Consider the following 23,876-nt stretch of genomic DNA (forward strand, 5'->3'; position numbering starts at 1 on the left):
TTTTCTAAGGGCCAGGTCTGAAAGTCTCTATTCATTTTTAAATATTTTAAGAACAGAGTACTAGAATTTTATCAATTAAAACTGTAAATACTAACTTCAACATTATGAGCAATATTTTCAATACGTGTCTTGATGTTTGGGAAAAACAATTTTCAAAAATCATTTAAAAACAATCAGTTTTGAATCTATATTGAAGTGAGCACATGGAAAATAACAAACCATTTATTCAAGTATAATTTTAATCATGTCCTATAGGAAGTATCAAACACTCTTAAACACAAGAAAGGTTTTCTTTTTTAGGCAGAGTGTCAGTGTGTTATCCAGTGGTTTTGAACTCTAGGGCTCAAATGATCCTTCAGTGGTTGTAATTACAGGTTTATGTCACTGTACCTAGCTTAATAGAACTTCTGATTAACACACACACACCATGCTAAGAAAATTCTCAAACTGCAGAGGAAGGGCTCTTCTTTAAGTTTAGAAATTCCCTTTATATTTTTAAAGAATTACTGCATGGTTTGTTTTGGGGAATTGGTCTATGGATATATCTTGATTGCAATCCCTTTACTCCTTTCTCCCTTTCTTCTCTTCTCCCCAGGATTCCCTCCCCTATTTCCAAGCATCTACCTTCTAGTTTTCTATTCTTTCTCCTTTATTCATTTTAGGCTTTTCATACTAAGAGAAAACATGCAGAGCTGGGCGTGATGGCACATGCCGGTAATCCCAGCACTCAGGAAGCTGAGGCAGGAGAATCGCTGAGTTTGAGACCAGCCTAGGCTACATAGTGAGTTCCAGGTCAGTGTCAACCACATAGTGAGACAGTCTCAAAAAACAAAAAACAAAAAACAAACAAACAAAAAAAAACAAAAAAAAAAAAAAAGAGAGAGAGAGAGAAAACATCCAATATTTGAGGACTGCTTACTTTGCCTAACATGGACTCCAGTTCCATCCACTTGACTATCAATGACTTGATTTCTTTATAGTTCAATAAAGTTTCACTATGTATACATTTTGTCTAATTATCCACTAATGGGCAACTAGGCTGTTTCCATAGCTTAGCTATTGTGCACACTGCCACTAAAAAAATGTGTGCATTACTATAACATGTTATCATCCTTTCAGGAAATACTCAGAAATGGTATAGCTGGATCAAATGGTTACTTCTATTTCTGGTTTAGGGATCTCCATACTGAGTTCCAAGTGATTTTACTAGTTTATATTCCCAGTAGAAATACAGGAGTTTTTCCTCAGCTTAATCCCTTACCAGCATCATTGTATTTGTGTATTCTTCATGATAGCCATTCTAGCTGGGGTGAGATGAATTGTCAGTGTTTTGATTTGCATTTCTCTGGCGGCTAAAGTTGGCCCGTTTGGTTCTTTGTTGTTGGTGTTTCCATACACTTACTGGCTATTTGTAATTCTTTCAAAGAGGGTCTATTCAGGTCATTTGCCATTTTTTGATTGGGCTATGTTTTGGGGAGGTCCATTTCTTGAGCTCATATATTCTAGATATTAATCCTCATTGGAAGAGTAGCTAGCAATAATTTTTGGCCATTCAGAAAGCTCTCTTCACTGTTATTTCCTTTGCTGTGCAGAAAATCTCTTTATTTTGATATAATCCCATGTGTTTTGTTTTTTGTTTTTTGTTTTTTTTGTACTGGGGATCAAACTTGGGACCTTGCACTCATGAAGCAGGCGGCGGAACCACTGTGCTAAATCCCTGGCCTTCCCATATGTTGATTCTTGGTATTATTTCCAGTGCTACTTATCTATTTAGGAGGTCTATAACCCATGTACATGGGTTCAAGTGCTTCCCCTATATCCCAGTAGCTTCAGAGTCTCTGTGTATTTATCTAGGCCTTTGATCCATTCTGATTTGATTTTAGTACAGGATGAGAGATAGGGATCTAGCTGCAATCTTCTGCATGTGGATATGCAGTTCTCCCGGCAACCATTTGTTAAACATGCTATCTTTTCTCTAGTATGTTTTTGGCGCCTTTGTCAAAAATGATTTCCTTTTGTTTTTTATTCCATTGATCTACATGTCTACTTTAGTGCCAGTATCATGTTGTTTTTGTTACTGTGGCTTGGTATTATGATGTCTCCAGCATTGCTTTTTTCTTGAGGTTGCTTTTGTTTTTTGGGTCTTCTATTATTTAACTTTGTGTGTGTTTATTCTATATGAATTTGGGGATTTTTTTCTAGCTGTGTGAAGAATGTTGTTGGTACAATTACAATGAATCTGTGGGCTGCTTTTGGTAAGGTAATATGGCCATTTTACAATGCTAGTTCTGCTGATCCATGCACAAGGAGGTTCTTTTCATTTTCTAATGTCTTCTTCACTTTACTTCAATGTTCTGTAATTTTCATGGTAGTTTTTTTGGTTTTGCAGTACTGGATATAAAACCCAGGGCCTCATATTGAACTACACCCTCAGCCCTTTTTAAATTTTGACAGCTAAGTGGCTAACTTTCCCAAGGATGTACAAAAACTTATGATCCTAATTCAGTGTCCCAGTGCTGGGATTACAGGCATGCACTGCAACACCTCGAATTTCCATCGCTTTGATTCCTAGGTATTTAACTTTTCTGAAGCTTTTGCAAATGGAACTGCAAGTTTGTCCACAGCAGTTAACATTTATTATCAAAAGGAAAGATTTGCAAAAATATTCTAAGACTTGCTCTGGAGTTTTCTGAGTACTGCTCAATGGCACTAATGGGGATTCAAGGCCCTCTGCATTCAGCTTTACATCATGCTTAGTATTATAAGCAATCTGGATGATTCAAACATGCTCCACAGGTAACACATTTCGCTTTACCTTTCAGAATATAGTTTTTTGAGACTGGGTCTCGCTATGTAAGTTCAGGCTGGCCTCAAACTTGTGGCAAACCTCCTGCCTCATCCTCTCGAGTGCTGGGATTACAGGCATGAGCTCACTTTGCTCAGCCCAGAATATGGTTTTTAATTAACTAAAATGAGCGAGTTCTATTTTCCAATAAACATTTTTACTTGTACAATTTCACATGAAGCTATGCCTTAAAAAAACACAGATCTAGTTTCTTTTTAAGATTACCAAATTATTAGTCTTTATATGTGTAAATTCAAATTTGGTTGATGAACCAAAAACACTGTATATGAATTCTGTTTACTTGTTCAAAAGACAGCTGAACTAAAATGAGAAGTCAGAATGAATTCTGAGCAGTTTATTACCAAGACATTACAGTGTTCAACTAGATCAACATATAAAGGTAAAAGACATCAACAGTAAACACTGAGAGGTACACATTCCCATTCTGAAACAAGACATGTTATATACACAGAAAAAAAAATGCAGCAAGTATTAAGATATTCAAAGTAATTTTGACACTTCAGATGTGACATATTTACAAGAAAAGTGTAAGTTTTAAAATAATTAAATAATTTCCATAGACTTATAAAAGAATTGAGATAAATATTAGGAGACCCTGACAATCACAAGAACATTTTCCTATGCAATAGGGTGGTTCTATAAAAAGTCCCAAAATAGAGCTAATATTTTGCCACCATGAAACACATCAAACTACCAATACCAAAATATGCTAAAATGAACATGCACTGTGGAAGTTGTACCAAAGAAAACAGAATTGGGCTCTTGAATATTGCAAAGTGTCTATACAGACTTCTTAGGTATATTCATAAAAAAAGGAATTTTGTTTCAGAAGAGCCACTAAAATATGTCAGCAGAAAAAGTGACTGCTACTTAAAACCTTTTCATTCTAACTTTTTTTTTTTTTTTTTTTTTTTTTTTTTTTTTGGTTTTTTGAGATAGGATGTCCCTATGTAGTAGAGACTGACCTGGAACTCACTATGTAGCCCAGGCTGTTCTCGAACTCACAGCGATTCTCCTGCCTCAGCCTCCCAAGTGCTGGGATTACAGGCATGTGCCACAATGCCTGGCTCATTCTAACATTTTCAAATGTAGTTGCATAAGTTTAAAAAATATTAGCTTATGAATAAAAGTTGTTGGTGTATTCTTATACATATGGATTTTTAAACTAAAACTGAATAATTCGAGTATGATATATCTTAATTTCTGGACTCTACTTCTGGAGTAGGAAGTTCCTCTCTTCTCTCACAGATAAGTCAGCTTAGAAAATGAAAAGACACAGCAATATGTATTAAAAAATAGCACTGTAAAATAGTAAAATATCATAAAATAGCAGCATGTGAAATTCAAGACTATTTTTCTTAAAGCAAATGTTAAGGACTGAACTGCAAAATGGTACTTACTCAAACTGGTTTATCATTCTACAACCAAAAATAAGGATTTTTTTATGTAGGTGGTTATATCCATGATATCCCCATGATTAAATGTATACTCAAATTTGTTTTTTGAAACATATATATTGCACATGTAGAAAAATACCAGAATTTTGGTATCTCTAACATAAAATGCTATCTCATTTAACACATTAAATTATGCTACTGAAAAATTAACTTTATTCCAATATTTAAAGCCAATCACGAAGGATTTTTGAGCATATTAATCTCAAAACATTCCTAAACAAGATGAAAAAAACACAGGCACTTGAATACAGGCTATCAGTGACAAAAAGTAGAGGCCACAACAATTTCATGACTAAAGGGCAGTTATGTCTTTACATATAAACTTGAGGTCTTTCACTGAGCCAAATATAGGAATAATAACTATTTACAAAACTTTGATAAAATTAGATCTCCCAACAATTTCTAACTATGTAAGTTTCACTGAATGAAGCACTGACCAGTGCAAGTCCTAGACCTTCTCAACCAAACATCTCAAAATAGTTGTTTGAATTCTCATTTTTTTCTTATTTCTAATCCAGGACAACCCACCATCCTTACCAAAGATCTAGTTACAGCTTCTATGCAAAATTTACCACTCACCTCAAAATTATGGGCATCAAAAGTGGTTATGATTTCAAAATAGCCCACCTTGCAGTAAAAATGTTGCAGCACCACAGACATCATGAGTTTAGGAATCTTAGTCTGGCAATGTTTCACTTTGTAATATTAATGAATAAGAATGTGTAAATACTGAACATTTAATGGGAAGTCATTGCAGTACTTTTTAAAGAACCAAAATTATTAAGCATTTTAAATGTTTTAAATTGCTAAATATTTAAACTGTCAAAGTCGCTAGGAATAAAAAAGTATCACACACACATTTTTATCACCCAAATGAGGATACGCAAATCTTGAGACAGTTGATACTGAGACAATTAAGATTTTTTCTCTTAAAGAAATTACATTGAGTTTGGCTGCTTCCTAGACTCTTGGTTTACCAGCTTAAGAGTACATCTAAGAGGCAGTATAATATATATTAAAAACTACTTCAACCTTTATCATCTTTGGCTAGAAGCCCATGAAAGGACACCGAAGGATAGAAGGGGCAATCAGGCCCCCACATGCTTCCAGCTTATACATCACTGACTGGAAGGCTTGCATCATCCAAGTCCACTGGGTCATGATCTTTTTCCTGAGGGCCATTTTGAGGTTTTACTATAGCTTGTTCAGTCACTTTGGAAGCTGGTTCTCTTGGAGAGACAGTCTGGACCTTGAAGTTACCTGGCTTGACCTTGGTAAGAGATTCGTAAAATCCTCGCTTCTCCATGGTAAAGCTTGAGACCAGAGAGTTGCTGCGAGAGGCTGTGGAATGTGAGGTGGCTGCTGCTGCGCTGGCAGAACGGAGAGTGTGTTTGGATTCTGAAGGACAGGTGGAATGCTCCTGGAAAAAGGAGTGGTGGTCAGATAGAGTCAATCATTAACCACGAGGTTAGTAACTTACTGTGAAACTTGATTCTCTGAAAAACAAACAACACACACACACACACACACACACACACACGCCCACATAAAGCAAAAGCATGAGCCATGCAGCATAAATGTGCAAGTTCTTTCCCAAAGCAATGCATTTTAGGGGTGAGTTTAAAGCAATGACAGCCAACAACCACTTGCACTAAGAAACAAGTTCTTTCACCAAAGTTGAGTTTTGGCAGCTTACACACTTTGAAGACTTAGCCAGCCTAAAGTACGATACAGTGTTCCAACTGCAACTGAACTGTGTTTAAAAGTAACATTATCATTATCAGATTTACCAATTTGAGTCTACTCTCAACTGACAATGCGATTTATACCACATATTTTAGAAAAATAAAAATAAAAATAAAATGCAGAATGTAAAAGTGAAATCAGGCTGTAAATTTATTTAATAAGGACGAAGCAGTCTTTTTACTTAATTTCATTTACTTTTGAATATATCACACATTCATATGGTTGAAGATATTAAAACAAAGGGTACCTGTTTAATAATTTTTAAAGCTTTGATGAATACACTGTATTAATTTTAATATGCTTCTAACAAGATCAACTTTGAAGATGTCTCTAAGTATGACCATTCTAAATACACTGCACAATATGGTTCCTAATATAATGTTTATTTATGATACCACTGGCTTTGAAAACAAAGTGCTAAAAATTACCAAAGCACTATAGAATCCTACTACATGGCTAAAGTTCACCAGATATTTAAAATGCCTTGCAAATTTATAGTACTATAGGGTTTGCATATATTATTAAAACAAAGGTGCATTTCAAATGTTGTAGTATAAAATTAAAATTTGCAGCAACTCAGTGAAAGAAATTTTAGAAGCTACTTTAATGTCTCTTTCCATTAGTAATGTGTTTTTATCTTTTTTAAAATATACATGTTCAATCTGATAACTACAGTGAAATAGTTGGAATTAGTGTTGACAAAATCAGTTATGACAACTGCAGAAGGCAGTTTGGTTAACTCAACTTTCTATGATCAGCTGTAAGTAGTGAGTAAGTCCAGGCCCTCTACTAAGAAGGCACGTTTGCGTGAGAGCCCACATACGTGCTGCATTCACCAGTTCTTGATGTATACCTCTGTATACAAGGGTTCGACAGCCTTCTGGCCTGCCGCATCTGGAACACAGTGCAAAGATTAGAGTTAACCTATACTTGGGAGAGGGAGGAAAAGAGAAAGTTCTGCTGACAGTTATAGCTAGATAGTCCAATTTGCCCCCACCACAAAGCACAAAATACAAACACCCTTCTCCAACTTTTCCTCTTCCCAACAGACATTGTTTTTGCAGAGAATCTCAAACTTGACTGCTGAAAAAGTCACATAAATGCAGACAGTTACAAAATCAATACCTATGAAAGCAACTTCTTAGATACTCCAAAAAAAAAAAAAAACATAGAATGATAAACAAGAAATGAGAAAAGTAGATTTCTATTTACTGATCTCTGGTTATCACTACTAGGAAACTAGCAAAAGGTAATACTGCTGTCAGGAAAGATTTTAAAAGTATCGAATATCTAGCATATATAAAGAATCTAGACAATAAAGCCTATAGTGCCTATTAGATTTCTTTTTGCTGATATTGCTACACTGCTACAATTTTTCCTTTTTCAGTGGGATTTGTACTTTCAGTTCAGAGATAAGTGGCCAAAATATTCCAAAGTAAAATTTACTTCTTAATGACATATTTGAATTTGAGAAATATTTTTCTTCCTATTTCCGAGTAGAATATTTTTAGTTGCTTCACTTTTATTATCATACTATCACAAAGATAATTATGGTAGTTTTCGGAAGCAAGGTTTTATATTAACCAGTTAGAAAATAAGAACAAGAAAAAGAAATGGAAAATCCTGAATGGGAGCACTAAATGTATTTAAGGTTCCAGCTTGTTCACTGGCCTTATGGTATTAAACCAATAACAAAAAAACAAACTTAACTGAAATAAGGAAAAAAATTGAGATATCACAAAACTGTGTAACATAAGAACTAAAGGTACCTTAAACAATTAGGCCAAATACCATAGTAAGTGTCCAAATTATACTAAATTGAGACCTACTGACAAGTAATAATTGCTAAACAAGCAAGGAAAAGTTTATTCTTTAGTTGGCCTGCTTGTGCATTTAACATAATATAATGCACAAAAGTTATGTATACATAATACTACAAGGAAGCATTAAATTTGAAATGGATTATTTTTTGCAAGTCCAATTGGTATGAAGTTCAACATGCAAATAAATTTCAATAAAGAAACAAGGAGGATTAGGGGGAGTGGAAGGTAAATAACTAGATAGGATAGGGGACCTATGGGAATATTACCCTAGAGAGGAAGAAACCTACAGAAGATGCTGATCTGCCAGGTCCCCGCTGTGCTACAATGGCGCCAGAGACCGCTTTAATCCAACTGTGCATCTCTTCAGGGCTATCAGCCTAAAGGAAAGAAAGAACTCATTCAATTTTTCTTCAAAATTACCTTCTACATCTATAAAGCCAATGTATTTATTCTGCAACCAACAAAATCATTCTAAAGCGATGCCTGCCCACCACACTCAAATTTTAGAAGCATGTTTTAAAACCTAGTTTTGCCATCTAAGTTACTATACTGAGATATAAACTGTGCCCTTAATGTTTTAAGATCAGATACATCAAAAATGTCAGTGATGACTACCTCTGGGAAGAAATTAAGAAAAGAAAGCCTCTGTTTCCTTTTACCAACTGCTACATTATCTGAATATGCTACAAGAATATATACCTGTGTCATTTAAACAAGGGCCTAGCGGGGCTGGAGATTTAGCTCAGTGGATCCACGGCCTGCCTGGCAAGCACAAGGTCTCAAATTCAATCTCCAGTCAAACAAACAAACAAACAAACAAACAGGGGCCTAGGAAGGTACAGAGATATGACTTCTGATTCCAGAATTCTATGATCCCTTACCTCCATATAGAAGTAGATCTACAATCTAAAGATCAAAAATTTTAAAGACACAGAATGGTTTTGAACTGAAGATACTGAACAAAGAATTTTTGAAAGGAAAACTCAAAGCTGGCAAAGGTACACAATACTTTCATTAATTAATGGAAACTGAATTCCAGAAACCAATTTTACAATATAAAAAGGTTCATGCTCTGATGGTTAAACTTAATCTACAATTTATCCTAAAGAAATCAGAAATGTAGGCAAATTTATGCATAAGGATGTTCATCATCACATTATTTCTAGTAAATGTACAAAAACTATGTAAATGAATATTCAGTAACAGAATAACACAGAAATAGTTTACTTGTAGAACATCCATAAAATGGGGTATGGTACAATTGTAAAAATTCAGAAAAAATTGTAATGATATGGGAAATGACTATAATTATGAAACAAATAGTATTTAACACTATATTTAGCATAACCCCACTCGCTATGAGAAAGGCAACAAGAAACTAAGAATGGTTACTTGAATGTAGGATTGTTTTCTTTCTTTCTTTCTTTTTTTTTTTTTTGTGGTACCAGGGATCGAACTCGGGTCCTTGCGCTTGCAAGGAAGGCCACCGAACCACTGAGCTAAATCCCCAGCCCTAGGATTGTTGTTTTCTAAACAAGTTTTTTCTTAACTTTTATTTTCACACTTTTCTGTAGTAAGCATATGAAACTTTCATAAAGCAAATGTTCTTTTTTTAAAAAGTTTCAATTTAAATAATTCAGTGAGGAAAGTAAAAAGTATATTTTAAACTTAAATACAAGGTGCCTCCTATTAGTACAACTGTAATATCTGCTTATTTGTATTAGGAATATTTGAGCTTCCCTTTTTATAAGATGACAAAAAAATGATATAAAATAAGTGGAAAATAATCCAACTTGAAGGTATACATATAATATATAAGTTAGAAGAGCATTTCTCTAGCTGTGCAAGGTGGGGCTCACCTGTAATCCCAGCACTTGAGAAGCTGAGGCAGGTGAATCATTTCGAGTTTGAAGCCAGCCAGGGCTATAAAGTAAGTTCAAGGTCTGCCTGAACTACATAGAAAGACCCTATCTCAACGCCCCCACTCTAAACAGTTGTATTTTACTTTCTCCCCCAAAGAGTTTTCTTTCCTCCAAGTAGAGACCTACTTCACTAATTCTTAACAGATACTCCCAGTCCTAAACATACAACTTAGCAGTAACCTTTTATATATTTACTAAGTTAGTGAATTATAACTGTCATATTTTTAAACTCAAAACCAAAAATATTAGTTTATTTACCTCTACAGCTATTGATTTCTTATGAGAGGATCTATAATCTCCAAATTAAGTATCTTACCTGCACATAGAAAGTTCGAGATGTTGTTACAATTTCAAACAGGTTGTCCCTCATCATTATGTCACTGTTATGAAAAAAAATTATCCAATTGTACTTAAATAGCAGTAGTTTGATAGTTTTCTTTCACGTGTTTACTCAGTGCCAAGTACATGTCAATAAAAGGTAAAACATTGAATTAATTTAACAAAACTTATCTTTTCCCATTTATTTTGCTTCTTTGTATTAAATTATATATATTTTATGTAATTATTTTTAGAAGTTCACAAAGCAACTTTAAAATTCAAAGTTTCTAACTTAAAAAAAACAGTTTGCTAAAAGATGAAAGCACAGTTGATTTTTCTTTTGTAACATCTTGTTCTGTTGTACCTTCAAGATACTAAAATTAACAATAAAACCATTAACCAAATTTGATGGTACAAGTTGTCCATATAAAATTTTTTCTTTCCATTAATAAGTTTTTTAATGAATTTTTATTTTCAGATAAACAAATTATTTTATACTTTAATTTGAAGATTTCAAAATGCTAGCACATCCTAAAGAGTTAAAAGTTACATTAGAATATAGAAAAATATAATTTATAAGCATCTTAATGAAACTGAGGAACTGTTGTATATTAATAAGTGGTGCCAGCATCAAGCCAACACAGTTCCTTACCTTTGCTTACATTCCTGGACTTTATGAACTTCTTTGAGTGGTATTACACGTAGAGGTTCCTTTTCCTGGTAAACAAGCAAATAGATATAGTACTTTTATTCTTAAAATCCTTTCAAGGTTTTGTTTTCTATTTGTAGGACTATGGGAAAATTATGCTTCTCTCTTGAAGCACATCTAAGCCATAACTCTTATCTTCTTAAGCCACAGAGCATCAAAATATTTCAATTCAATACCTTTATATCCATTGTTATTTCAAACTTGGTTTCTGGCCTCAATGATAGTGTAGCATATTAAAATGCCATCTGTTTCAGAAAATGGAGCTATATGACTTGAATATATTAACTGAATAAAACTGGTATTTGTATGTTAAAAAAATAAAAGCCATTAACCATCAGACTAGGTCCTGGATAGATCCCTGTGTACCAGTAAGTATACTACTTCCTCTTCTGCAATGCCATTTTGATATACATATGATCAATATATACAGTGATTATTAAAATATTTTAAAATACTACAGTAAAAGACATTGCTATTGATCCTCCTTAAAATATTCCCCCCTTGCTTTGAACACTTACTACATGATTATTGCTACTTTCTGAAGCAATTCTGGAAGTCCTCTTTCATGTCTTTACAAAGTATGATCAAAAACAACAGAAAGTCAGGCTTGTGAAAAATATTATGGTTTGTCCTCAATCCACTTTATTTCACTAGATCTTATTCACCTTATTCAACATATTACTTCTCACTCTTCCACGAAGTCAAAATGACCAAGAAAGGCAAGTATTTTCAATCAATTCAGGACATTGAAGCAGCCACAACAGTATAACTAAAGACACCCGGGAATGAGAACTTACAGAACTATTTCAGAAAGTGGCAAGAACAATGGGATAGGTGTGTTCAAAGTATTTTGAGGGATTAATGGCAATACATTTTTAGTGTAACAAAACATAACAATTTAAATATTCACTATAATTTTCAATCATACCTCATATAAAGCACTGGAACGGTGAACATCTAGCTTGACTTAAATGTGTCATTTTACCAGTATAACTTTAATATGAAGTACCATTTATTGAACATTTACTAACTGCTGGCAAATCTCCTGGTTTTTAAGAGTCACCTCACTTAAACCTTTCTACAACCCTACAATACATATACTATTATTCAACAAAAGAAACTGAGGATTGGGCCAGGGATTTAGCTCAGCAGTTCGGTGGCCTGCCTTGCAAGCATAGGACCTGAGTTCAATCCCCGGTACCAAAAAAAAAAGAAACTGAGGATTAGACATATTAAATATTTCATCCAAGGTAATAAAACTCAATATGAGACATAATTGGTTCCTAAGAGTATAATACTATACATTTCATTAATCACTGTGTTCTCAATTTCATTCAATATGCTACCATGAGATTAAAACATTATTTAAAGCATTATGTAGCAACAAGAAAAAAACCACAAGAACACTTTTTCAAATTGTTTTACAAAATATTTACAGAAATTATACAAAGAATGTCTACATATCTTGTACCATTTTGTTTTGGTTTTTTGGGTTTTTTGTGTGTGTGTGTGTGTTTTTTTTTTTTTGGTACCGGGGATTGAACTCAGGTCCTTGCGCTTACAAGGCAGGCCACCGAACCACTGAGCTAAATCTCTGGCCCTCTTGTACCATTTTGTAACATGTTAATATTTTACGTATTTTTAAGTGAATTATCTCATATATATGAATATCTGAGTATATTTTTTTTTCCTAAAATAATTTTTTTTTTTGGTACCAGGGATCAAACTTAGGCCCTTGCCTTGCAAGGCAGGCAGAAGAACCACTGAGCCAAATCCCTGGCAATGTCTGAAGGCAAGGTACAGATGCAACTTTACTACTACATATTTCAGTGTATATTTTGCCTTTAACATTTTTTATTAGTACATAGTTGCAGTATACAATAATTATTCATTGTGGGGAACTGATGTATGTACATAATATATCTCAACTCTATTATTTTCCTTTTCCCCTACTCGATTCTTAAATATTTTTACTCATTTTGTAAGCATCCAATTTGTTTATTTTATAAATCTGTATGAAGTTAATTATCATAAACACAGATTAACAGGTTAAAAATATATAATATACATAAGACAATTACACTAAATCAAGGTACACTTTTAGATACACTGGCCATGCTGGACTACATTAACTTTTTTCTCTCTCTCTGTTTTCCTACTGTCTGTTTGTCTTTTATTTGTACTTCACTTTATATACTGGGTTTCTCATATAAGAGAAACAAACCATGTAATAGTTGTCACTCTTCCACAAAGTCAAAACTTCACTTCACATTAACTGAATTTAACATTATTGTCTCAAGGTGCATCCATTTTCCTATAAATGACTCAAGTTTATCCAATTCTTTATGGTAGTAGTAGTGTGTATTTTCTAAAATATGGACATACTCTTCTATAACCAAGGCACAATCATGGAAACCAAAAAACTTCACAATCATGCAATACTATTATGTAATTCACAGACCATATTGATTTCATTAATTGACCCCCAAGTTATCTCTTACAGCAAAAGAAAAACAATCTATTTTCTGTCTGATTGCAATATGGGATCATACCTTGCATTCAGCTATCACATCCCTTGGTCTCCTTTACTAGGGAACAGTTATTTAGTCTTTTGTTTTTTCATGATTTCTAAGAGTTTTAGAATGTGTCCCAATTTGCATTTGCCAGATGTTTACGTTAATGTTCAAGTTATGCTTTAGATAGGAAACCACAGCTATGACAGTGCATTCTTCTTAGAACATTATTAGTTTGCACACAACAGGGTTTGATCCATTACTGGTGTGCTACCCTGGCATCTGGCTTAAGGTTACTACTGTTGCCAATTACTTATGAAACTACTCTATTTTTCTTTTGTCATTAAGTATCTTGTGAGGAGATGCATGGAACCTGTGTAATACTCAGGTGCCCAACATAATTTTGCACATTAGTTTTATGAAACATTGAAGATTCTTGCCTGAAACCACTATTGGAATAGCTGCTGAGGCATTTCCTTATTTTTCAGCACAACTAGATTTCTGGGCTCAGCCTGTACTTTACCTGTTCCAGATTTGAAATCAGTTCTTTCTCAAAGGAGTCCTAGCTCCTCTTACTTACAGAATGACATTAGATGCTTTTGGAGGAAAGGATTTGTTGATCTCTTCACTTAGGCACAGCCTTTGCATGCAGATGAGAAGAAATGTCAGTAGTTTTAATTTGCATTTAATTTAAATTTAATGTGCATTTTAAATTTGCATCGAATGATGTTACGCATCACTTTTATGGACCATTTAATTTCTTTTTAAATAAACTGTTTTATTCATTTTTCTACCTGATAGAGTCCCCTCAATTTCCCCTATTTATTTATTGTTTTGTTAGACAGGGTCTTGTTTTGTAGTTCAAGCTGGCTTTGAACTGACTTTGTAGCTCAGGTAGGCCTTGAAATTACGGAGATGTGCCTCCCTCAGCCTCCCAAGTGCTGGGATTACAGGCATGCACCACAACACCTGGCACTTTTTGAACTTTCGGAACAATCATGAATTTACAGAAAGGTTGAAAATAAAACACAAAAAACTGATTTTTTTTCTGAGTCATTTAGGGTGAGTTGCTGACCTGGCCCACACTCTCCCTGAATACATTTGTGTGTTTCCTATAAGTATATCCTCTCATATAATCACATTATAACTTTTGAAGTCTGAAAATTTTCCCAAATGTCTATTAGAAGAAAAATAGTCAGTTCAGAATACAAACTACATCTGCTTGTGATCTGTTTTTCCTTCACTTTGGAACAATTCTGAATTCTTTTCTTGACTTTCATAATCTTGACTCTTTGGAAGACTATAAGGAGTTATTTTTATAGAACATTCCTCATCTTGGTGTGTGTGATGTTTCTTCATGATTAGATTCAGATTATGTACCTGTGGCAGGAATCTCAGAATCAATGCTGTGTTTTTCTCATACAGGAGTCAGGAGGTAACTTCAATCTTGTCATCACTGATGATGTCTGGTTGAATTATTTGACTGCCTGATTAAAGAAATATCTGCCAGGCCTCTTGTCTGCAAAAGTTACTATTTTTTCCCTTTTGCTTAATCTATTTTGCAGGTAGGTATATTTCAATTTATACAAATATCTCATTCTTCAATATGCAAACATACACACTCATCATGCAGCCATTTATTTATATTTGTATGTGCTCATGGATTACTATTTTATTCTGTGGCTATAATGTACTACCATCATTTTTAATTTTGATCCTTGGATGCTCTCAGTGTCCCAAATTTGGTGAGAGAAATGTTTCAAAGTGGCTTCTGGGTCTTTTTACCCGTCCCTAGAGTTCCTGAGTACTTCCTGCCTTTCTGACACAAGACATTCCAGGAACACTACACATTTCTTTCTCTTGTTCCAGCTCTGGAATCTGCTGTATGTCTATGGAGTTCAGGTTTCTATCAATGGGAAATGGTAATTTTCTTACAGCACATTTATACCTACATCTACCTGTGTAGTTTAAATACAACAATATATCAAATTCTAATTGTTATAGTGATTATCTAAAACTTCTCCCAAAAAGCTCATTGTGTTGAAGACCTGGATGCATTTCTTGGGCTTTCTCAAATGACTGGATCGTGAGGGTTCTAACTTTATTAGTAGTGGTGAGATCATAATTTGATGGCATTATTGGGAGATGCTAGAAATAGGAGGTGGAGCCTAGCTGAAGGGAGTAGCTCACAGGAGTGTGACATTGGGGGGCTAGATCTGCTTCCTGGTCCCTTCTTCCCTGGCTCTCTCACCCTTTCTGCCTCCTGGCTACCAGAGGATGAGCAGCTCTGCTCTGCCACGTCCTTCCACCATGAGGTTTCTGACCACAGGCCTAAAAACAATGGAGCCCAACAATCAAAGACTGTTATCTCTGGAACTGTGAGCCAAAATAAACCTTTCTTCCTTTAAATTGTTTAGTTCAGATAGTGAATCATAGTGACAAAAAGCTAAGTAACACACTAATCTCATACCAAAATTTTCTCCTTTTCCTTGTTACTCTTCGTCTTTGACAGCAGGAAACTTGGCTTCAGGTATCCTTAATATACATCATTTTAAAATTTTATCAATATATATGTATGCAAACAGTCTCCATCTCTGCCATCAACCTCTTCTCCATGCGAATGCTTTCCTCTCCCTGTTCCATGCTAAGCCAATCCCCCAAGAGGACAGTCTTCTCACCCTGTTGACCATTACAGACTTAATTGCTTATGATAGCTTCTCCAGTGTCCCCTTCGAAGAGAATTTGTGGGTGGGAAGTGGCTAATTTTAGATTTAATGTGGAATGCCTCTGGTAAAAACCTCCTAGAAGAGCTGACACCTGAGATGTATCTTAAAATATTCCTTTTCCTATTTTCTAGTGCTCCACATTCCAATATAATAACTACTAGCTACATATATGTTTAACTATATAAATTTAACTTAATGAAAATGAAATCAGTTTTAGCTTTAAAAATGAAATCAAGTCAGTTTCTCAGTCATAGTGACTACATTTCCAGAACTCAAAAGCCATATGTAGACAATGGTACTGGATAGTATCAATATGGAGTATTTGTACCCAGACAGGAAGCTTTATTAAAGAGCACTGCCATGGTGCCTTAGTTGAAATAAAGCATATGGCTCCCTTCTTAAAGGTCCCATACAACAAGAGGTATAGAACTGTGTTACACAACAAGCTATGGCAGGACTCAGGTCACCAGATATGAGGATGTTACTCAAACAAGTGAGAGAGGGAATCTCCACCTTTTAATTCTATGTTCAGATAGGTCATAAACAGCTTAAATGAAGCAAAATAAGAGTCAGTCTAAAACAGGAAAAGAAAATGTTGGGCCGGGGATTTAGCTCAGCGGTTCGGTGGCCTGCCTTGCAAGCGCAAGGACCTGAGTTAAATCCCCGGTACCTAAAACAAAACAAAACAAAAAAAAAAAACAAAACAGAAACAAACAAACCAAAAAAAAGTTAAGAGAAGGCAAGGAAGAAAAGACAAATACAAAGGGTTAAATAAATGTTGACCACTAGAGACTTTGCCACTTATGTAGTTTCTCCAACATTCCCTTTAAAGGAAATCTGTGGATGGGAAGGGGCTGATTAAGTTTAGATTTTTTAAGGTGGAATGCCTCTTTGAAGATACGATCGTTTTATTTAAGATGTATTTAAGAAAAATGCTATTATCTAAAAGCATTGTAACAAAGTTAACTCAACCCTCAAAACTAGAATTGGATTATTTTAAATAGAGAAAATACCATAAAATAATACTTCACTGGAATGTAACACTTCTCAAGCATTTGTAAAGCAATACTTATGATGTAGCAACATACCAGTTCCGATTTGAAGTAGCCAATTGTGTTTTCATCCAACTGAAAATATCTTCTTTTCCAGTTTTTCATCTACCAGAAATGAACACAGAAATAAGACTTCTGTTTCTAAGAACGTCAGATGTTAATCACCACTAATCATTCTGATATGAACCCACAATCAGAAATGTGAATTACGGAAAACCTCATTGTCTTCCCTTAGGCAAAAAAAATGAAAGCTCATCTCTCATTTGCTGCCCAGGCCATGAACTCCTGGTTCAACTTGCAGTGGCTGGCTTCCAGGTTTTATTAATGATGCTATCCTATTTCATACTTTTAATATTCTAACAGTTAAAAAAATAAAGTAACAACAACAAAAAGGTACTGCCCTTTCCTCCTGACCCTGACAAAGTAAAAAGCAAGCATAGGAAATATTATACCATATCAGGTTTCTCCATCTTTAAAATGCATGAATCCTTCTACAAGCACTTTACACATAGTAATAAAGCAATAAATATTTAAAAAGCGAATATACTTTATACAAACATTTCTGTCAATGAAATATACCTTTTGTGTATGTTCTAAAATATCTCTAAGTGACTGATACTAGATATAGGAGTAAAACAAAAAGGAAGGATTATCTCCTTCAAAGCCTCAATTAACACACACCAAGTATCACAGCCTGGTGAGAAACGACTCCATCTGTAGAAACTATACAGTGAGAAAACTCTAGTCCTTGCCTTCATTTCTCTAAGCCCAACAAAAGGTCAAACAGAAGTGGAACAACTTTCCCTGGGCTGACCTATGGGAATCAGAGTTGCCAGAAAGGGATAAGCAGGCAAACAGAACTACCAATAGAGATGTAAAAGTACTTTTTTATTCCTAGATTTTTTTTGCTTTTTCCTTTTTCCTTTTAGTTACAAAACTTAAAGTTTATTTTCTCATGACATTCTAAAAATTTAGTTCACACAAAATAAGTTTAGAAATGCATCTGGCTCCTTAGGAACACTGGCAAATTTACTTGTTTTTGCAAAGATTTTCCATCATGCAGCTGTGTAGGATTATTTGGGTTCACCTGTAAGAGCTTTTGCTTAGCTCAGTACTAGGTTTTGGGCCAACAACTACAACTTTCTCATTTACATCTTTCCCAAAAAAGCTCTAGATCAAAATTTTTAAAAATGATTTTCCTTAGAAAAGACATTTAGAATCTGGGAGGTTAAATACCCCAAAGCCACAACGACTTTACTGAGGTCAGGCCAACAACAGTACTTATTCATCCAGCCTCAAGATGCCACCCGCCTAGGGGAGCTCTTCCCCTCACCCATTCCTACAGGTATGGGGAATCAACAAAAGAACATTCTGAAATAAGGTGAAACTGTTAGGAAGGCTCATCTAAACTGAAGGCCATGTTTTGTTTTGTTTTTCACTAGGGATCGAACTTGAAACCCTGAGTTTACGAGGCAGGTGGCGGTACTGAGCTAAATCCCTGGCTCATATTTACTACTAACCCTTGACAGGACTGTTCCAGTAATTGAATTTTTTTTTTTTTTCCCTTTCCTTTGGTACTGGGAATCAAACTTGGGACCTTGCGCTTGCAAGACAGACAGTGGCAGCACAAAGAACCAAGATACGTCATGTAAAGGTACAAGAGCCCAAAGATGAATGTAACTGTATTGTATACCTAAAATGTACCAATAAAGAAAAATGAATAAATAAAATACACTGAAGGTCAGTGTAAATAGGCATTAAATTTTCCAGCGGACCACACCTAGGAAATAATAGCACTGAATTATAAATACAGAATAATCCCTGCTCTCTCTCCTGATATCCTTCCTGGCCTGCCAGTCTTCACTTTCAGTCTTTTATAAAATAATGGAAAGTATCTGAATAACTTGTGAGTTGCTAGTGTAGCCTTGCTTTTCAGTATTTTACATTATTAGGCGACTCACCACTGCTCCTTGTTTTACACAGTATCCAGCTTTGATAACTGCACTGTCTGGAGGTGGTTTAGGAGTAAAGTAAGGAAGATGGCTATGTGACCGTTTCAAATTATTTTTGTCAGTACTTTCACCACATTCATTTATTTCTTCTTTCTAAAATGAAGCAAAAGAAATAAATTATTTTCTTGCTTGTTTAGATTCAAAGCATACTTCTATTTTATGTTGTTAGTCTAGAAAATCTTAAAATCTATCTCAGTATAGTCAGGAACATGGATTATGAAGAGTTTTCTAATTAATCTGAGATACTTAATCATTTGACCAAAGTACACATTTCTACTTCTGAAGTTATATAAAAGTCCTGCCACTAGTGCCTTTTTGGGGAGAAGGACTTTTCACTTTGAAATAATTACACAGATTCACAGAAAATTATAAAAAGTAAAAAAGCAGAGGTGCACAGGGAGTCCTGTGTACCCTTCAACCAGACTACCCCAGTAGGAAAACTGCATATAGGTAAGATATATTACCAATATCATGAAACTGACACCAGAACATCACAAATCTCAGACTGCACCAGCATTATACGCACTAACTTTTCTATGTGTATATGTACAGTTCTATGTAATTTTATCATATGTGAAGATGTGTGTAACTATTAACCACAATCGGGATCAGAACTGTTCATTAGATTTGTGTTAGTCCTTCAGAGTCTACCCCTAATCCCACACCACTAATTTGTTCTCTATCTCTATAATTCTGACATTTTGAGAATGTAAGTTGATGAGGATCAATTTACCCACCTTTTTCCTAGATGGACTATGCTTTTAAGGCTAAGTCTTAAAAACCCTTTGCCCACTCATAGATCTTAAAGATTTTCTTCTATTTTTTTTTAAAGTGTTGTAGTTTTATGTTTTACATAAAAGCTTAGGTGTTTTTTAAGAACTATACCCAGGACATCATGTTCCTCAAAGTACTGGCTTCCTGTATAGTTATGACATCAGACAATCTAGAATCTCATAAATAAGCCAAAGATTTATTTTCTACAACTTCCAAAATTCAAGAGAAAAACTAAGTCCTAATTGTCATACATATCTTGAAGAATTTTCAACTTGTTCTACATTTAGATAGGTCAACAAAACAATGTACTCAAATTTGTAATGGTAGTATTTAACTTACTGCTTACTCAATAAATTAATAATGCAAATAAGATTTAACATTTTCTTGACACTACATGTCTTAATACTTTCACAATGAGTAAATACTACTTTATAATTTTTAAAAACTATACTGCAAAATAATAAAACACTTTTGGAATGTTTAAACTGACATCCCCATAGAATTCAAATTAAATTAGCCAAGATACAAACTACTACAGTATCTTAATACAACTACAGGCAAATAATCTAGCACATAATGTCAATCCAAGTCATAATACAAATGAAAGAAGCGTAGGCTAACTGTAACTAGACATTTTACAGGCTAAAACCATTGCTTTTTAAAAAACCAAACACACACAATCCTATTTTATTTTTTTATTCAACTTTGGCAAAACTGCAAGCTCCCAATAGAGCGGTATTTTTGTTCACTAATATACCCTTTGCAGAGCATAAAGAAAACAATCAATAGCTAAACAATGTATGGTTTTACTTTCCATTAATAACCCTCTCCTGGCAAAAGACCTGCAAATATGGTATATAAGTTGATTTAAAAGATTTATAAAGTATCAAAGTCTTTGAGGTTCAAAAGATACAAACATAATAAAAAAGTCCAACACTGACAATAACACTTAAAAATTCTTGTTTTTTCCACTACTAGTAACTATTACAAACTTATTCTGTCAACAGCAATACAAGAAACTTAAACACCTACAGGGCTGGGGATTTAGCTCAGTGGTTCGGTGGCCTGCCTTGCAAGCGCAAGGACCCGAGTTCAATCTCCGGTACCAAAAAAAAAAAAAAAAAAACGAAACTTAAACACCTACACAAGTTTTAATGTAATAAAATTTGTTCATAAATTTATATTTTTCCTAATACTCAGTCAGGCTTACTTTAGCATGTCATACTTTTGGGACACAATGAAGAAAAAATTCCAATCCATTGTTTAGATGATCTAGTCCAAGTTGTACTGTACTAAAATCAGTCTTAAAAAATTATACAAATTTGCACACTGTGACTCAGCAGTTTTATTTCTAAGAATTTATCCTTTAAAAATATCATCTGTGCCTATAAAGTTTAAACTATAAATTCATCTTAAGAAAAAAGGAAGAGGGCTAGAGATGTAGCTCAGTAGTGCCACACCTGCCTGGCAAAAGCAAGGTCTTGAGTTCAATCCCTGGTACCAAAAAAATAGGAAGAAAAAAGAACTCTTATTGGATTTGAAAATTATGGAAAATCCATGGCAGAACTACTCTGTAGTCATGAAAAATAACATAGACTATCATCTGATGTCTAAGAAAATGTTTGTGGTAAGTGAAAAACTATTTACAAAGTCCGATATGCAATTCATATCTCCATTTCTAGGGGAGTGCAGAGTACACAGGAGAAGCATGTACTCCAAGAAACAAAAAAGTGTTAAATGTTGTTTGTGATATACAATTCTTTTACAATAAACAAAAATAAAAGGTTTTGTAGTAATTTAAAAAGATGCAGTTTTAGTTTGAATGACAATTCATAAATTAATATGCAATGAGACCCTCATAAAAGAATTAACTGATTACCTGAGTTGGAGTAATTATGGGTACACCGCCAACAATATCAGTTCTGTAAGACACTTGTTTCTTCCCACATTCACCTTGGCGATTTGGGTTATCAGAATTAGGCTGTGAATCTGACTGCTTTGGTACCTGAAGTAGTACATAAAATCAACCATTTTACAACCAGATTTAGATATGCAACCCTCTCTTGTTGCAGAATTACCAATTGCCCACTTATATATTAGTGAAAAACATACACATATATAAACTACTTACAGTGTATGCACGTGCTCTTTTAAATTCTCAAATTATTCTGTCTGGTAATGTTTTATAATTCAGTTATCACCTGCTAAGTACTTACTTCGATATTTCACACATTTCCTCATTTTTTTCTCCTGCCAACCCTATTACAAGGGCACTACCTCATTTGAGAATTAAGGAACACAGGCTTCGAGGCATTAGGGAATATAGGTATAGATCCAGGTTGTACTACATTTTAGACAAGTTTGTGTAACTCTCTTCTAAATCCAACCAGTATGCTCTGGAATAGAGACCCTGTTTATTAGAACAGGGGATTATAGTACTTTGCTGCTATCTTCCCTTTCTTCCATTACAACTAGTGATCTTCAAAGTCTCAAGGATGGGGATTATAATACACTTATCATTACAGGCTTCAAGACAGTCTATTTACCAAACACGTAGCAAGTATTAAATAAGGGCTGAAAGACTGACTCGATGAACTAATCCAAAAGCAGCAGAATAAAAATCTTCACACAAATAAAAAATCAAAATGTGAAAAAATAATAAAATTTTTTAGTAGTGAGAGAAAGAAGATGGCCACCCAGAGCATGAAAACAAGGGTATCTCCAAATTGGTCCTGAGGAAAAGCAGATATTCTGAGGTAGGGGTGAAAAATACAGTTTGATACAGGAGGATAAATGAAAAGAAAATCTAGCTGGACTGAAATCTAGTATTCAGGGGTGTGTGATGGGAAATCAGATTACTCATGGGTCCTAGAACTCCATGCTCACCCCAGACCAGTTCCCCACGCCATTGTGGGAGAGGACTGGATTAAGGGAGGGATCTGGCCCTGTGGTGATAGCTGACTGAACAGACTCACAATCACTATTTCCTCCCAACTGGGCATGGCAAGTGAGACATATGCAACATAGGGATTTGAACATGAAAGCAGAATAGGGAGAATAAATCACATGCGCCCATGTCTTGTGAACAGCAGCAATTTAGCACCTGTGAGCCATGGGACGGTAAGGCAAAAGACTTGTCTGACAGAAAAAAATAAGTCATTATCCCCTTAAAATACAATGGGAGTACTATTTGTGGAACATTCACCATACTACTCACAACTGCCAGTGGTCTCTCACAAGGGGGACCCAGGACCACTTAGCTGGGAACAGCAGAGGGTATGAAAAACCAGGTCTGTTACAAATATGCAAAGCAGTACAGCAACATCTTTGAGAGGAGACACAGGCGTCTAGGCCAGGGAGTGAGTTGGCAGAGCTATAACAGGGTAGGTGCTCTCTTATTTCTCCAAACGCTGGAAAAGGCTGAGAAGGCAAGAGGTCCTGCCCACCACCCCACAATGGCAAGGAGAGGAGGCACTAGGTTTTGTGGAAAAGGCTGCGACAGACAGGCGTCAGTGGGTAGAGAGATGGCCTGGGCCAGTGACCATTTGGCCAAATACTAGGCCAGAAAAGCTTGTGAGGGAAGAAAAGAAGATGTCTAAGATATTTAGCACCTCCTACCCCTGCAACAGATTAAGGAAACTGGATCCATGGAGGCTTGCAGTGGGTCATGCCCAGAGCACAGATGTTTGGAGGGAGCAATAGCCCTCATGGCTGTTAGAGGTAAACTCCTTGCTGACTACAATCATCTGCGACTCCAACGTAGAGGGAGCTGTGTGGATGCTCTGGGTTTGTGTTGTAACAACTGTGTGAAGATTTTTTTTTTTTTGGTACCAGAGATCGAACTCGGGACCTTGAACTTGCGAGGCAAGCGGCAGGACCACTGAGCTAAATCCCCAGCCCTATGTGAAGGTTTTGATTTTTGTTTTTATTTTTATTTTGTTTTTTTGCTTCTTCATTT

The 23,876-nt window shown here is 35.0% G+C and overlaps 1 protein-coding gene across 4 annotated transcripts in view; it reads right to left on the minus strand.

The window, feature by feature from the left end:
- Positions 1–3,915: 3,915 nt before the first annotated feature.
- Positions 3,916–23,876, minus strand: part of Plekha1 (pleckstrin homology domain containing A1) — a 61,576-nt gene continuing 41,615 nt past the window's right edge. For 2 of the 4 annotated variants that reach the window (XM_010632739.2, XM_033761381.1), the window contains 7 exons: positions 21,798–21,923; positions 19,094–19,237; positions 17,169–17,237; positions 10,785–10,849; positions 10,131–10,194; positions 8,180–8,269; positions 3,916–5,743 (listed from right to left, as the gene is read on the minus strand). In XM_010632739.2, the coding sequence (XP_010631041.1) occupies positions 5,435–5,743; positions 8,180–8,269; positions 10,131–10,194; positions 10,785–10,849; positions 17,169–17,237; positions 19,094–19,237; positions 21,798–21,923 (867 nt within the window). In that variant the 3' untranslated portion in view covers positions 3,916–5,434. Of the gene's footprint in view, positions 5,744–6,892; positions 6,964–8,179; positions 8,270–10,130; positions 10,195–10,784; positions 10,850–17,168; positions 17,238–19,093; positions 19,238–21,797; positions 21,924–23,876 lie in introns of all 4 variants that reach the window. The other 2 variants (XM_010632740.2, XM_010632742.2) reach the window with 2 other exon arrangements.

The sequence above is a fragment of the Fukomys damarensis genome, unplaced genomic scaffold (assembly GCF_012274545.1).
Source record: "Fukomys damarensis isolate Sample0158 unplaced genomic scaffold, DMR_v1.0_HiC HiC_scaffold_8, whole genome shotgun sequence".
In the NCBI taxonomy this organism is placed as follows: domain Eukaryota; kingdom Metazoa; phylum Chordata; class Mammalia; order Rodentia; family Bathyergidae; genus Fukomys; species Fukomys damarensis.